Consider the following 18,077-nt stretch of genomic DNA (forward strand, 5'->3'; position numbering starts at 1 on the left):
AACGTAGAAACTACACCTGAAAGTACTGCATAAACCATACAAAAAAAAAATGCCCATAAAACTAAGTTAAATTACTAAGGCTACCTCTAGGTAACCATGTGAAATTGTTTTGCGAAGACGCTTAAAGAGCAAATCCTGCCCAGTAAGTCTGAATTCGATATTCAGAACATGCAGACAATCTATTTAATTTAATAGATGCATTGTTTTCTTTATAAAAAATATTCATGTCAAATATAAGTTTCTAATGCCAAAAACTATGTTGAGGAATTGGAGTTATATTGCATTGTGAATCCACTGAAACTTTTGACAATTCAAGGAAAGTGAACAAAAGTAGTATGCTTCACATAATAGAGGATTATATAGAATATTTTATTTAGTATCCAAAATGTAATTAAGTTTGTATTGTCTAAAACTACGTTGAGGAATTGGATTGCATTGTGTATCCATTGAAACCTTTAAAAGACAATTCAAGGAAAATAAACAAAAGTGAAGAGAATATTGGTGAAAAATATTGCTGGGTGAAGAGAATTAGCAGTAATATTGGTGAAAATAAACTTCATTTACCCCAAATAGTGCAATGTGGTATAATTACCTATTAATACACTGCTGTAATGAAAAATATTGGTGACAATGACTCCTGGGTGAAGAGAATTAGCAGTAATATCTGCCCCATCTTCCTGATCAACATGCAACATGAAACAAGCAATGTTACATATATCAAAGACACTAATGAGACAAGACCAGAGGACAACATCCAATTCCAACTCACACGTTCTACAACTGCCGTTATAACATGCACAACATCTATAAGAATTGATATAGGTGATATAAATTGTTGTAACTGTTCTTTTGTATTCACTTTTATTTATTCATTTTATTCTTAAATATCTTTGAATGTTTAAAATAAAAATAACAACATTCTTAAATATATTTGAATGTTTAAAATAAAAATAACAACAGTTAAATACAAATGAAGAATAAAGAAATGAAGAATCTTTAATTTGGTCACCACTTTTATCTAGTCAATTTTGTTCATTTCTATACTTCTACCCAATCTTTCAACTAGAAGTTACCCAATTACAAGTGTCCACCACTTCAAATGTGAAAAATTGTACACTCTTTTTAATGCACACTATTTATAAAATAATTAATTATTGTTTCTATTTTTCTTCTTTCATTATTTCTACAATTTTGATGATGATGTGTGTGTGTGTTATTGTCATAATTTTTAAAAATATAAATCAATTAGCTTAATATTTAAATAATTAAATAATAAACTTAAAAATATATATTTAACTAAAATAATAATTGAATTTTTAATTTATTTTTCATTCATTATATTTATATATTATTTGAAACATTGAATTGAAATAAAATGAAAAACCTAATATATAATTTATTTTAAAATATATAAGTAAATTAAAATTATAAAGAATAGTGTAGTGAATTATCTGGAGATGTACCCAAACCCAATAAAATCCGATAGATATGAGAATTTGTATTAAAAGTTTAAACTGTTTCTTTTATACTGGAAGGAACAAGAAGGGTCAAACAAATCCCCAATTCACTATGTTGTCATCCCTACTACAAGTATTACAATAAATTATGAGTATACTTAAAATCCAAATTTTATCTTCTTCCAAACACCAAATAGGCAATGACGGATCTACATGGGAGGATAATGGGTCAATTTCTCACAAAGTAAATCTTTTTAGTTGATTATATTGAATAAATATTTTTTGTCTTATAAAAAAATAGATGTTGTCTTTATAAGATAATTTTTAAAAGAATAAATGTAAAAAGTTATAAAAGATAAAAGAGAGAATAAATTGATACTAATTTTATTATTTTATCTTTTTTAAATTTTACTATTTTAACTTTTTTATTATTTTTTAAATAAAATTTATATAATTTTTTGTTTGAGAAAATTAAAATTATTTTTTTACTTCCACTTGACAAAATTTATGATCCGCCATTGCAAATGGGTATCTTCTTTATAATAGTTATAAATAACTACATGTCCCATCTTTTCTGGTTTCTACCTGTTCATTCTGACACTCTTAGAGTAATGCCCAAATCATCACCAGTTGAGGGGTGTTGCTAGGTGCACCAACATTATTGCTTGTACACCCAATAATTTTTAGTAAGTCTAGAATTATCCTTGCGTCTTCTTCTTCATTTAATAACTTGTTTGTACTGTTTTTGCCATTTGTGCGTGCTTCGCTTTTTGCTCTGTTGGTTTTTCCCATTGAGTGAGGTGCCACTTGGGTGGAGGTGAAAGTGTTACTGGCCAGTGGTGATTGTTGTGGTGGTTGGTTCGATAGCAACGTCATCAGAGGTACGCGGGTTGTTGTTGCTGGTTTTCTTTCCACACAGATCAGTTGATCCATATGTTTAAATTAAACTTACGGATTACATGATCCGTATAAAATATATGGATCATGTAATCTGTAAGTTTAATTTAAACATACGGATTAACTTATCCGTATGGTTTATATAGATTTTTAAATTTGTAAAAATTGTTCAAAGTTTTAATTCTTTTTAATTATAAATATGTTAGTATGTGAATTTTTAAATAAAAGTTATTTGTTTATATGTGTATTTGAAATAATTTGTATGTAGATTGATATAGGGTTTTTGGTTTTTAATATATATGGTTATGAATTCTAGTGTTTATAAAATGGTATGCAATAAAAAATTACGTTGAGTTTTGTATGATAGTATATGTATAGTGTGGTTAAGTGTTGTATGTTAGTGATGTGGAAAATTTTGAATCTGTTATTAAGATGGACGAAGATCAATAGATGTATGACAATATAATGTCTAAAGAAGTTGATATAGATGATGAAAATGAACATGAATCTGGTGTGAATGAAGAACAACATGTTGATTGTTCGGATGCGTTCAATACTTCTCAGGTAATAATCTTCATTATTGTTATTAAATTGATAAAATGAATGTCCCTTTGGAGAGTAAAATTGTGTGGGTTGCGTTGTAGGTGTTTGCTACCCAAGATGATGTTTGGCAGTGGGCTCAATTAGTTTCTTATGAAAACGGATTTGTGGTGGTGATTATGAGGTCAGACACAAACATTGGCATGAAAGGAAGGACTTCATTTGTGTTAATTGTTTGTGAGAGGAGTGGTCGATATAGGTCTAGGAAGAAAGGTTTTGTTAGAAGAGATATTGGGAGTAGGAAATGTGGGTGTCCCTTCAAGTTTCGTGGGAAACTAGTGGTTGGAGGGTAAGGTTGGATGATGAAGTTGATGTGTGGGAGTCATAATCATGAATTGACCAAGTCATTAGTTGGACATCCATACGTTGGGTGATTGAGTAAGGATGAGAAGACAATTATTGTTGATTTGACAATGTCAATGGTGAAACCAAGAAACATTCTGCTAACGTTGAAGGAGCTCAATATCAATAATTGTACAACAATTAAACAAATATACAATGCAAGAAGTGCATACCGTTCTTCCATTAGAGGAAGTGATAGTGAAATGTAACATCTAATGAAGCTTCTTGAACAAGATTAGTATATTCATTGGCATAGATTAAAGGTTGAAGATGTGGTACGTGATATCTTTTGGTGTCACTCTGATGTAGTGAAGTTATGCAATGCATGTAATTTAGTGTTTTTGATAGATAATACCTACAAAACAAACAGGTACATACTCCCGTTACTTTACTTTGTTGGTGTAACACCGACGAGGATGACATTCTCTACTGGTTTTACATATTTGGAGGGTGAACGTATTAATAATGTGGTATGGGCTCTAGAACGGTTTTGAGGTCTTTTTCTAAGACGTGATGTCCTCCCTAGAGTTATTGTGACCGATAGAGACCTAACATTGATGAATGTAGTGAAAACTGTATTCCCTGAGTGTACTAACTTGTTGTATATTGTAACACCCTGATATATATCTACATATTATTGGTAATTATGTTTGATGTTTGATTATATTTGTTGTGTTATTTTATCAGTAATTATTTTCAAGGATGTGAGTTTAGTTATTAAAAGGGTGTTAGTAGTTAAAGCGTTAGCTTCTCAAAGAAATCTCTTGAGAAAGCTTCTCAAAGAAGCCACGAGGAAGCTTCTTGAGGAAGCCTCTTAATGAAGCTTCTCAAGGAAGCTACATGAAGCTTCCTCAGTAAAAATGCTGCCCAGCCTTCATTAACCGTTAGATCTTCTGAAAATTTGGTTTGCAGCTTCACAAGACACTTGTCCATGATCTGACTGTTGTGATCTTTGAGAAGATGTCTGGAGTGTGCATGACGTTTCCGTTCCCGAGAGCATTGCTCACTTGTGCGTTTTGAGTCTTGTAGTCCAAGTAACTTAGGAAAAACGTCATTTCTTCTCCTTTCTTTCTTCCAAAACCATTTCCAATGTTCCAAGCTCTTTCTCCATCACCCACAGCCACCATTAGCCACCACAAATTGCCGTTGTTCTCCGTTGAAACCCCACACCGAGAGGAACCCTTCAACCGAAGCGGAATCTTCCAACTTGCCTCGCGGTTTCGGTAGAGAATGAAACCCTAATCTGACCTTTCATTTTCCTTTAAGATAACCATGGTTCTATGCTTGTTCCTTGTTAGTTTCAGCTTGTCTTTGCATCTTTTATGACTTTGGAACCGTCATTGCATGTTTTACGCTTCCTTTGAAAAACCCTAGAGAAAGTGACTTTGTAAACATTATTCTTTCATGAAATGTATGTTATTTTCGTAACTTACACTGAACCCCGGTCACATTGGCATGATCGAAATTTCAAAATGATGTCCCTTTGTAAAACCCGAAATGCTCTCAGCCTTTCATGTAGTGAGGTGGGTGTTTGACCCAGAGCAATGTTCTCAGCCTTTGTTTTCAGGATTTCAAAATGATATCCCTTTGTAAAATCCGAAATTTTATTATTTTTTATCCTTTATATAATTTTATATTTTTCTACTAATTCAACATATAATTTTATCAAACACTTATGATTCAATAAGATAGTTTACTAATTTTTAGCTTTTAGCTAGTTTTGTTAACACTTAACATAAGAAGCTACTAAAAAAATTTGTGTATCAAATAGTCAAACAAATTTTCTAGGTAATAGAAAAAACTAAAAGCTAACTTAAATATTTTTCCAAATATAATTTTAGTCTTTACATCTTCATAATCACCAATTTAGTCCACAAATATACAAATGTTACAACAAATTAAACCAATCATTTATTATAAGTCTTGTATATATTATGAACTAATTTGTCAGTAAGTAATATAATTTCAGGACCACTCAACATTAAGTGTTATACTTTAAAGACAAAAATAAATTATCAGCATGTCTAATAGTTGAATTAATTTATCATAATATTTATATATTTGTAGACTAAATTAATCATTAAAAAAAATATAGAAAATAAATTGTGAACAACTACATATAGTTTAAAGGACTAAATAGGCTATTACCAAAATAAAATAACCAAGGTTTTGCCTCTTGCACTGATACATTTGTCACTTAATTTTTGCTTAATTCATTTTCTATTTTTTATTGTTGATGCAACATTTTCTAGTTAATGTAGCCATAATTTCTTATTTTCTAGTTTTTAATTTTACTTAAATTTTGAAATTTCACACAATCAATTACCCAAACCTCCTGTCACTAAACTGACTCTAGTGGATCTCAAATAAATCAACATAATTTTTTTTTATAGAAAAAACAAATCAGCTTTCTACATGTCAAAAATAAATCAATTAATTAAAAAAATATTTTTAGTCCTTCCTCACATATAATGTTAATGTCATTTTCTATTTATACTATTCATTTACCATACTAATTCATGAAAACAATGTGTTTAAGAAACAAATAGAATCAGAAGAAGATACAAGAACAAATCTACAATAACGGATGAAAAATGACGATAAAAATGAAGACATTGAAAGTTACAATTTGATACGTTTTTGGGACACATATTAATAACTTATTTAAGAAAAAATAAAATAACTTTCCATATTATTTTAATCCATTTAAAAGAACACATTCTATTTACTATGCCAGACAAAAATTAATGTCGTTAATGGGAATTTTATGAAAAAAGATAAAAATAAGTCTTCTATAAAATACTACATAGACCAAACTGAATTAAATAAACTTCAAAGACTAAGAATAAGATTTCACAAAAATATATATGAACTAAAAATATATTTTTTCATAAATTTTTTATTTGAAATTACTCTATTAGATTTATTTTCAAATATATTTTCTAATAAAAATATATATTGATGATCAATCTTATATGCATGCATGACATCATGCATACAAAAGGTTTCATCAATATTTATTTATAGGCTTAATTAAGTTTTTTATATCTAAAAAATAGGTTATTTTTAGATTATTACTTAACATTTATTTCTTTTTTCAACCAGTATTTAAGTCTTCTTCCTGTAAGTGATCACGTAACACATGGGATGTTCATCGCATCATTGTCATGTCATCATCATCTTTTCCTTTTTTTTCCTTTTCTCTCCTTTTTCCGTATGCAAGCAGAAGGTGAAAAAATGGGAGAAGGGAAAGAAGGAGAAGGGGAAGAAGATGATGACTTGAGGTGTCATTAACAAGACGCGATAATGTGATGTTTCATTTGTCATTTCATCATTTAACGGAAGAATATTAAAGACGAATAATAAAATGAAACAATATTTTTTTCAGATATTTAATTTTTAAAAAATAAATATTAAATAATAATATGAAAACGGTTTATATAAGCCTTATTTATATATATGTTCACCTTGGAGAGCACACACATGAGGAGTCCTAAAGCAAGAGAAAGACTAAAGAAACCTTGCCAAGCTAGCATTCTATTACGTGTGACCCCGATATGATAGTGGAGTATCACATCTATTTATGTTACATGTCCTCCTTTTGTAAGGGGTATGCACATAAGGTTGCTCTCACATGTGGAAGGACAGTGCTTGTTATACCCCACTCATGCTAAAAGGCTCCAGAATCTCAATTTTGGGCTTGTAGGCTTTGGTCTTTTGGGTTTTGTCATACCTCTTAGACAGTTCATAATGTTATGATTTATTAAGAGCATATGTGGTTTATAGTTACAAAATTATATTTGAAGTAAAAATAATTTTATGAACTAATTAGGATTTTTACTTTTGCGTTTATTTTATTTTTATTCAATAGATTTACATTGAAACACACGTAATAGTATTTTCAACTACAAATTGGGCCTTATATTTAGGGCTTCATAATGTAGGTAAGGTACCCTAAAAATGTAGGATTTTTCAGCCCTTGTATTTTAGGGCACCTAGACTAGTTTTGTATTAGGGGTAGTTTTGTAATTTCACATGCATCAAGTGAATATTTGATGTGTGTGTTGAAAAATAAATTTAATTGAATTGGGAGAAGCCCAATCCAATTAAATTTTAGAGGGGGAGGTGAGCATTTGTTTGCTACACCCCATTGCCACATCATATAGTCACACTTTGTGCATGTGCTTCATGTTTTACATGCCTCATGCCACCTAAGCATACTTAGTGAAGAATCTTGGACTTGATCTTGAATTTAGTGGGCTGAACCATAGCTAAAATTCACTAATCATAATTAGTGAAATTTTGGCTCCAAAGTTTGGCTCCACAAATTCAATTTCAAATTCAAGTGAAATTTGAATAGAAATTCAAATTTCCCTCCAATTTTGTGTGACACTTAAGCTATAAATAGAGGTCTTGTGTGTGCATTTTTTTCAACTTTGATCATTTGAATATTAAACTTCAAATTTCAGAGCTCTTTTAGAGCACAAAATTCCGTGCTCCTCTCTTCCTCTCCCTTCATTCATCTCCTTCTTTCTCCAAGCTCTTATCTATGGCCTCCTATGGTGGTGAGCTTCTTCTAGACTCATCTTCTCCTTGAAGTGGCGTCTCCTCTCTCTATTCCTTCTCCATTTCGCTGCCATTCATCTTCCAAGAAGCAAAGGAATCCATTGATGAAGAAGATCCTAGGCCTACAAGCTCAAATGGAGCTTACACCAGTAGTATAATTTCAGGACCACTCAACATTAAGTGTTATATTTTAAAGACAAAAATAAATTATCAGTATGTCTAATAGTTGAATTAATTTATCATAATATTTATACATTTTTAGACTAAATTAATCATTAAAAAAATATAGAAAATAAATTGTGAACAACTACATATAGTTTAAAGGACTAAATAGGCTATTACCAAAATAAAATAACCAAGGTTTTGCCTCTTGCACTGATACATCTGTCACTTAATTCCTGCTTAATTCATTTTCTATTTTTTATTGTTGATGCAACATTTTCTAGTTAATGTAGCCATAATTTCTTATTTTCTAGTTTTAAATTTTACTTAAATTGTGAAATTTCACACAATTAATTACCCAAACCTCCTGTCACTAAACTGACTCTAGTGGATCTCAAATAAATCAACATAATTTTTTTTATAGAAAAAACAAATCAGCTTTCTACATGTCAAAAATAAATCAATTAATTAAAAAATATTTTTAGTCCTTCCTCACATATAATGTTAATGTCATTTTCTATTTATACTATTCATTTATCATACTAATTCATGAAAACAATGTGTTTAAGAAACAAATAAAATCAGAAGAAGATACAAGAACAAATCTACAATAACGGATGAAAAATGACGATAAAAATGAAGACATTGAAAGTTACACTTTGATATGTTTTTGGGACACATATTAATAACTTATTTAAGAAAAAATAAAATAACTTTCCATATTATTTTAATCCATTTAAAAAAACACATTCTATTTACCATGTCAAACAAAAATTAACGTTGTTTATGGGAATTTTATGAAAAAAAAGACTAAAAATAAGTCTTCTATAAAATACTACATAGACCAAATTGAATTAAATAAACTTCAAAGACTAAAAATAAGATTTCACAAAAATATATATGAACTAAAAATATATTTTTCCTAAATTTTTTATTTAAGATTACTCTATTAGATTTATTTTCAAATATATTTTCTAATAAAAATATATATTGATGATCAATCTTATATGCATGCATGACATCATGCATACAAGAGGTTTCATCAATATTTATTTATAGGCTTAATTAAGTTTTTTATATCTAAAAAATAGGTTATTTTTAGATTATTACTTAACATTTATTTCTTTTTTCAACCAGTATTTAAGTCTTCTTCCTGTAAGTGATCACGTGACACATGGGATGTTCATCGCACATCATTGTCATGTCATCATCATCTTTTTCTTTTTTTTTTTCCTTTTCTCTCCTTTTTCCGTATGCAAGCAGAAGGTGAAAAAATGGAAGAAGGGAAAGAAGGAGAAGGGGAAGAAGATGATGACTTGAGGTGTCAGTAACAAGACGCGATAACGTGATGTTTCATTTGTCATTTCATCATTTAACGGAAGAATATTAAAGACGAATAATAAAATGAAACAATATTTTTTTAGATATTTAATTTTAAAAAAATAAATATTAAATAATAATATGAAAACGGTTTATATAAGTCTTATTTATATATATGTTCACCTTGGAGAGCACACACATGAGGAGTATCACATCTATTTATGTTACATGTCCTCCTTTTGCAAGGGGTATGCACATAAGGTTGCTCTCACATGTGGAAGGACAGTGCTTGTTATACCCCACCCATGCTAAAAGGCTCCAGAATCTCAATTTTGGGCTTGTAGGCTTTGGTCTTTTGGGTTTTGTCATACCTCTTAGACAGTTCACAATGTTATGATTTATTAAGAGCATATGTGGTTTATAGTTACAAAATTATATTTGAAGTAAAAATAATTTTATGAACTAATTAGGATTTTTACTTTTGCGTTTATTTTATTTTTATTCAATAGATTTACATTGAAACACATGTAATAGTATTTTCAACTACAAATCAAACATGTATTAAATTATGATTTCAGTTATTTTTGTCAGCTGAATCATTCCCCAATACTCAACCTTTACTTTGTGTATCTTAATCGGCCTACTTAATCACAATTCAAACATTAGAAAATTGGGAGCTTGTTATGGTTAATCTGCCTAGCCAGCTACAAACCCTCAAACTCTAAGGTTGAAAAGTGTGAACGTTATCAACAAGTTTTTTATTTATTTATAAATATTAATTATTAATTTTCGTTAGTAGAAGAGATTCAACTTATAACCTTTTTCCTTTCCTTCTATCTTAATCACTCAACTAATTTTATATCTCTCCGCATTTTCCTAAGTCTAAATAAATAGAAACACTATATGCTAGTAGAGGGGCATATAATGCAAAGGATGGAATTTCATTAAGAACTATAAATGTCACAAAAGTTATTTTTTAGTCGCTAAGGAAGTATATGCCATCTGCATTCTTCAGATTTGCTCATGGGTATTGTAATCAATTGTTTTCATGCTGAAATCCCAAAGTTTCTTAGCCAAATTAGTGTCCTTTGCCAGTGAACTCGCTTTAGCCAGATTATTATCTGAAAAATACTCGCCGCTTATTCCCCTCACTTGTGGGTGCAACGCTACATAGCATGTTGTTGCTGCTCCCTACAATGAGATTGAAGGAAAGAATGGAAGATTACAAGAATCCTAAATTAAATATTGAATTTTCAGATTCCCTTTTAGATTAACTAAATAGTAAATAAGTAATAACAATGCCCCTAACATTCATATTCAAAAGGTCAAACTGGGTTAAAAGTACCTGCTGGATATTTTTTAGCAGAAAACTCCCTAGCCTATTAATTAGATCTGCATGAATTAGACAAAAACATAAACTATACAACTCAGTAATTGTCATCATTTGCATGGAAAATATGGACCAAAGATAATTTTATCGACAAGCTATAAGTTGATGTTGCAATTAACTTCCATAAATTATAAAGGATCCTCCAAGTGAAAATGGGAAATTGTTTCAATCCAATCCTTACAAGTTTGATGTTATTCAGCATGCATGTCTAAATTCAGTATTTAAAAGGACCAACCTATTCAACATAACCATTTGTCTAATCCGGTTAGAACACCTAGAACTATGAAAGAGGAACTATATATCATTACATTCTTAACTCATGTAAGACTTGAAAAGGACAATTAAAAGAATATGGTGGATTATTCAAAATACTTTATTACCTTCGCCCATGATAAATGTTATGTAAAAAGAAAAATATCTAAAATAAGTGTAATTTTAATTTTTCAATGTAATATTTTTTTTTCATTTATAACTCAAACAATCATTTTAGATTATTATTGTTGTGTTACATCGATTATGACAAAGAAGATAATAACAATGTTAATTTCACAAAATTACTAGACGGTTTCATTTATTTATTATTATTATTTGTCTGTATAAAAAATCTAATATGACATTTATTATAGTACAAATAGAGTATTTAGTATCACAAATTTCGAGATCTGCATGATTCCTAAACCCTAAATTCATATGAATGATGCAATACGTGGTAGTTACCAGTTGGCACAGGGCCATTAATCTCTGGTTTATAAATATTGGTGTCCATAATAGCTCCTGGATGAAGAGAATTTGCAGTAATATTATCTATCCCATCTTCCTGACCATGATGTAATGATTAATATTAGATATATCAGACACATCTTCCTGAACATAATAGCATATTAATCATTTTACAATACAATAAATATCAACATACTTTAAGAAGTCTTGTAAGTTCGTTGGCATGTAAAATGTTGGCAAGCTTTGATTGCCCATATGCATGCCACTTCTGGTAACTATACAAAAAAAAAGCAAAATTAATCAAATATCCATTATATTTTTCCTTTCCAGAGACACTATAGGAATCATGTTTGCATGCTTATCAATTCTAATTTCTACATGCAACTACATTGTTCACATAAGTCTACCAGACAATAACTATATCCCAGTGCATCAAATTCTAAATCATATTAGCGGATTTTTACATGATACCTTCTACAAGTGACAAACCACAAACGTGTTCAAAGCAAGTTAGTAATGTGACATAGCTAGGGACACAAGAACTGAACAAACAAAACGTGAGATTGATAGTAATATTTTTGTTTTTTATTTGTTCTTTAATAATTGAACAAATATCAGCTGAATTCCCAATTGTAATAAAATTGAACCTCCATAATAATATGTATTCAAGTACATCTTACCTTGATTCATCATTAATTTTATCAAAAAGAATTCCTTCAGGATATGTATATTGGTGACCGTCAGAGGAGACAATAATAATTCTTCCTTCTTTCTTGCTTTCACTTGCAGTTTTCTTCAAAGTATCCAACAAAAGATTTGTTAAAAGAAAATGACCTGTGGAAAAAGAATCAAGGTCACTTCTATTTCATTCTTCCTTGTTTGGATAAACTTAACAATTAATTTTTTTTAAAGTAAACTCAATTTAAGTTTTTTTTACAAGTTAAATTAACTTAACTATGTATGCACCTAACTTATTTTTATAAATTTTCTCATAGAAGTTGAAGTCCACGACCTCATTTAACTTATGAAAGAAGTTTGATATATATTACTTCTTTATATGTTATTCTAATAATGTTTATGGATAAGTTTATCCAAATTAAGCCTTAATGTATGTGTCAATTATTATACATAATCCTTTTTCCTTTCAAGAGACATATGCTGCAATAGACCAATTCTAACAAGCGTCTTTCATCCTTTAGTTCTTTGCTTTAGAAAGAAAACAAATCATACACTCCCAATAAACTTCTTTGTAGCATTCATTTTTTAGTTTTTCCCCCACGTTCCTCTTTTACACTAGAAAGCTATTAGAAGATTCCATGTTACCAAATATAAGACATTTCTTTCATACCTAAGTGATTTGTGGCAAATTGTAGTTCGATGTTGTCTTTGGACAGCGTGAAAGGGAATGCACTTATTCCCGCATTGTTTCTAAACAAACCAGAAAAAGATCAATTAGTATTCCTGTATCTCTTTGAATGATCAAAATTAAGGTATATACATGTATGAGGATGTGTAATAAGAGAGTTTGAAACAACATAAACTTTATTATTATATGAAATTCATGTTAGAGTCATAATGGGAGTCCTACTCTCAGTTTAGATACTCACATATAAATTTCAATTAATAAAAAAATATAAATTAAAATTAAGGAGTTATAACTTTTAGTGAGTGTTTGAAAAATAAACAATGAATCTTATATGTTGAAAATTCAATGGTGAAAATTATTACATGGTGTTGAACCACCACGTACTTATCATCCCAACTAATTTTTATATAATATATAACTCTAAGATTTCATTTTTTTTTTTAAAAAAAAAAAGAGTTTATAACATTCAATTATGTCTTGTATGAAAATTGGTTTGGACCATGGTAGTTCTGGACTAATAATTTCTAGTTAAACAAACATATGTAATTAAGAACATTAACGGTGTAACCCAAGGACTTTTCTTACATCAAGATGTTCAATGGAAGACCAGATGAAATATACTCTAATGCAAACTTTCTGACGGAAGTCATTGAGCTAAGGTCTAATTCCATGGCATCAACTTTGGCTGTGGGAATCTCTTTAAGTATTGCTTCTTTGACAGCTTTTGCAGCAATCACATCTCTCGCAGCCATAATCACATGTACACCACGCAAAGCAAGAACTCTTGCAGTCTCAGTACCAATACCATGGGTTGTTCCTGTTATTAGAATGTCAACCACCAACAAAAATATGTAATTAAGATTTAAGAGCTCGTGTATGCATGATACTACAAGCATGTAGCACTTAGCACATTAAAACATATATAGACACATTAATTCCAAGAATTACTTGTAATTTTAATTTTTTATAGATGAAGTTGTCAAACAGAATATATATATGAATTTGGTTAAAGAAATAGAAACTTCTATATAAACTTCAACATTTCAGATTTTCATTGTTCTTCTTCCAATGGCCTAGCCAAGTTTTGTGACTGTTGTTGCGGCATTAACTGGGGTCGCCAGTGTACAAGGCCCCATGTTCATATTAAAATAAAATTAAGTGTAACATATATTAACTTTTTTAAGGAAATAAATATAATTTTTCAAAATAAATGAACAAGTAATTTTTTTATCCGTATAAATTGAATATAATATACTAAAGGATTTATAATACTCATGCAGTTAAACGTCCTTAATAATGAAAGATCGAGTAATTTAAATTCGAATATTATTTTTTAGTTTAATTTTTATACTTATCTAATTATATTCCTTTTAATTTTTATTTTTCATTAAATTATCTATATCTAAAAGGTAATTAAAAAGGGTGTAGAGTAGTCTATATAGATTTCAATATCACCACATCGGATTCAAATGATGATTTGACTATAATTTATTAACTATACCAATCTATTCACAAACAAAAAATTAACTATACCAACGTATACTCAATTTTTACTATACTAAATCCGGATTCCGGATCTCATTATTTGTCATAGTTATAATTTTTTTCTCTTCTCGCCTGGGATGTATGCACATATATCTGTCAAATAATCATTATTCATTTTAACATCTTTTATATTTGTAAATCCATTTGAACATCTTGAAGGGAAGGAGAATATAATTACAATATATTGTATCACTTTTTACATAAATAGGGAAATTAAAAACAAAAAAACCTTTCGAGATACAGTTTTTTAAAAGTTTGTTGATTTTCAGAAACTACTTTTATTAACTTGTAAAACATAATAAAATTACATCTAATTAAGGAAAACAATTATTGAAGAAAAGCACGAACTGAACACGCCCTTTGGTTAGCTTGTTAGCATTAATGCTTTTGACCGTAAAAGAAAGCATTAATGCTTTTAAATACAAAAAGAAGTTAAGAACAATATTTATTAATTCGTGTCATAAAAATGATTTTTTTGAAGAGTGTGCAAGTTTTATAATATGTGTATAAGTTTTTACTATGCAATTTTAAAATATAAAAAATAATTCTTTTTTTGGAAAACAAGATATTCTTATCGTAAAAAATTATGAGACTAATTCTCCAAATATAGAGGTCATGTAAGTGGGCCTAAATACAAGTTAGTTTTTGGTTAGGAGGGGTCACAATATATATTGAAGGGAAATTTTCTTTTTTAGAGGATATTGAAGGAAAAATAAAATGTAAATACTCTAATTACTAGTATTTTTTAGGTCAAATAATTTATTTGATCCTTTATCTTTTTTTTTTTTATTTTGGTCCTTAATTTTAAAAAAAATTATTTTTATTTTTTATCCTTTTAAATTGATTTAAAATGATCATTTTGTCAGTTTAAAGTTAACATTGTTAATGATATTCAAATATGGATGATTAAAAGTCGCCACAAAATGAAAAATAATAAAATCCCCTAATCCCTAAATTGTTCTACCTCCTTTCCCTCCAAGGTATAAACTTTTGGCATCTAATCCCTCCTCATCAACTTCCTCTCCTTCCAGCATCAAATTTGTCTTCATCATTTCATTCTCCAACCTTTTTCAGTTAGAACCCTTCTACACTGCAAATCTCAAGAGGGAATGAGAGAGTCACAAATTCTGTTCATTAGAGACCTGAATAGATGTGATTTTTCTTTCACCCTCATCACCATCGGGTACAAGGTCCTCCACGTCGCGCATGACACCATGATTTTCTCCTTCGATGAGATCACCAAATTCATTGATTCACGGCATCATTTACTTGAATTTCAATATGATTTATGATTTGTATGTTTAGTTATGAGATTTTCGATTCAAAAGAGGATTGAAGTTGTGAAGGATGAAACTAATTTATCAAAAATGTGTTGAGTGTTTCTTCTCATTTTTTGTTTTGTAGGAATTTTTAGTTGTTGGTATTTGAATATCATTTACTTCAAACTAATAAAAAAAATCATTTTAAATATTTTTAAATCAATACAAAATCAAAATAAATTTTTTGAAAGATAAATGACGGAAATAAATAAAAAAATCAAATAAGAGATCAAATATGTCATTTGATTTTTTTTAATGGAAATGGAACGACAATCAATACATTAATTTAGTATTATCGGTTAGAGTGTGTCACTGCATGTAAGAGATCGATTTAAGGAAAGATTGCCTTCGGGACCACTCCCATAAAGAATTTTTCTATATTTATTTCAGGCTGCGGGCTACCTACAAACAAGTCGTCTTATTTATTTATTTATTCAATTATTTATATACATAATGCTACACTGTATTTATTTTAGGCTGCAAGATAAGCCTCAAAATGCATGGATACTGATAAAAAAAAAAATCATGATGGAGAGAATGGAGACTGGAGAATTCCTAGGTTTTTTTTTCATTTTTTATTCTTTTGGAAAAAGAAAAACTCACCTGTGACAATTGCAGTTAGGCCACTCCCATTGATTCCTTGAGTAACTTCCTCTGCAGTAGAAGATGATGAAAACCCAGAAGAACCCATGACTAATTCACTCTATCTTTCTATGTCTGTGTGTTTTCTGTGAGGGTTGGTGAGAAGTGTGTGTTCTACTTAAATGTGTTAGTTGCCGTCTTATTGATTCCAAGAATTCCAATTTGGAACCCACCTCATTGGTTCAAGCGACGCTTTTTTGTCCTTCATCATTCAAAGAGTATTAAGAGTAGTGGGTGTGTCAATTGGTTGGCACAATGTTGTTTTAATTTAATTAATTATCTTAAATTTGAATTTTAAATATATAAATAATTTATAAAATAAAGTATTTTAAATATATAAGTATATTTGTACTCTGAATCAGTTGATTGAAAAATACAATTTATTATCACTTGTGTTACTATTAATATATAAAATAAAGTATGTTGTTAAGAAGAATAAAATAAGTTTTCATATTTTCTTGAATTATTTTTTATTATTTATTAAATTATTAAAAATTATGGTGGAGACTTATCAAATAAAAAGTAAAACCTATACATTTTTATAAATTTTAATCAGTAATTTTAAAAAAGTGTATTAAAAATTATGTAAGACAATCTGTTTCTAAACATTTGTCTCCATCATTCTGTTTAGGCTTAGCTTCGGCAATTTGTTAGTTTATGTATGTCCTTGTGCCACGGCCGGCTTTGTAACACACGGCCACCTGTCTGCCCCCACACCCAATACGGTCAAAGTATTATTACCTTAAAAGTTAAAAAAATAAAAAATTATAGTGTAGCTAATTAAAAGTTATGATTAATATAATTTTTAAAATAATTATTATAACAACTAACAAAAATAATGATTAATGAGTAATATATAATGTAACAGTTTTACATTAACAATATATAAACTATTTTCTTTTATTATAAAATTTAATAATTTTATCGTCCATAATTGTTTATAACTTTTTTGAAGCAATGATAATTTATAATTAATGGTAGTGTAAATAAAATTTATATTATTATTGTATTTAAATTAAATTATTATTTTTTAAATCATCTTATAGATCTATAAAAAAATATTTTATAGGATTTCACTTTATAGTTATATTATAACATTATGACTCTAACACTATACAAATTTTTTTGTATTAACGTCATAAAATTATTTTACATTATCTTTTAATTATAATTTATTATTTGAATTATTTTAAAAATTAAAAAACTTATTATACATGCAGAATTATGATTAGATAATTATATAAAATTTTTACATTTTACACAGTCAATGCATATCATATTTTTTTGTTAAGTTTTTATATTAGAAATTAGAAATAAATAAATTACAGAATAATATGCTATATCAATTAATCATTCCTCATTCTTGGTGTACTGTTTTTTCCATTTAAATATTTCACATACTAATTTTTTAATTTTTTTTATCCATAAAAAGTTAAAAGCAAAAGCAAGTATCAGAATTTACATTCAAGTAACTAAATTAGACTCTCTCAATATACTATTTGCTTAATTACTCCTATCTATTTAAAATTAGTTTTTTTTTTATCTTTATTAATGTACATTATATTTTAATATTTTATTACTATTATTTTATCTTTGTATTTTTATACATCTTGATCAATAATTAAAAATGCATTAAAATTTTATTGCTAGCCTTATAAATTTAAAATATAATATATATTTTGAAATATTTAGTTGTTATAAATTTTATTATAATATATGATTCATATATTGAAACATTTTTGTCTGTCCAA

The 18,077-nt window shown here is 28.5% G+C and overlaps 1 protein-coding gene across 1 annotated transcript; it reads right to left on the minus strand.

Annotated features, from left to right (window-relative positions):
• Positions 1–255: 255 nt before the first annotated feature.
• On the minus strand, positions 256–16,414 carry LOC100777693 (short-chain dehydrogenase TIC 32, chloroplastic). The gene is made up of 6 exons (XM_041005445.1): positions 16,288–16,414; positions 13,406–13,637; positions 12,803–12,882; positions 12,135–12,288; positions 11,651–11,729; positions 256–677 (listed from the first exon to the last, which is right to left on the minus strand). The coding sequence occupies exons 1-6, from the start codon at positions 16,373–16,375 to the stop codon at positions 561–563; spliced, it is 750 nt and encodes a 249-aa protein (XP_040861379.1). The 5' UTR covers positions 16,376–16,414; the 3' UTR covers positions 256–560.
• Between the last annotated feature and the right edge of the window lie 1,663 nt (positions 16,415–18,077).

This window comes from Glycine max, chromosome 9 (assembly GCF_000004515.6).
Source record: "Glycine max cultivar Williams 82 chromosome 9, Glycine_max_v4.0, whole genome shotgun sequence".
Classification (NCBI taxonomy): domain Eukaryota; kingdom Viridiplantae; phylum Streptophyta; class Magnoliopsida; order Fabales; family Fabaceae; genus Glycine; species Glycine max.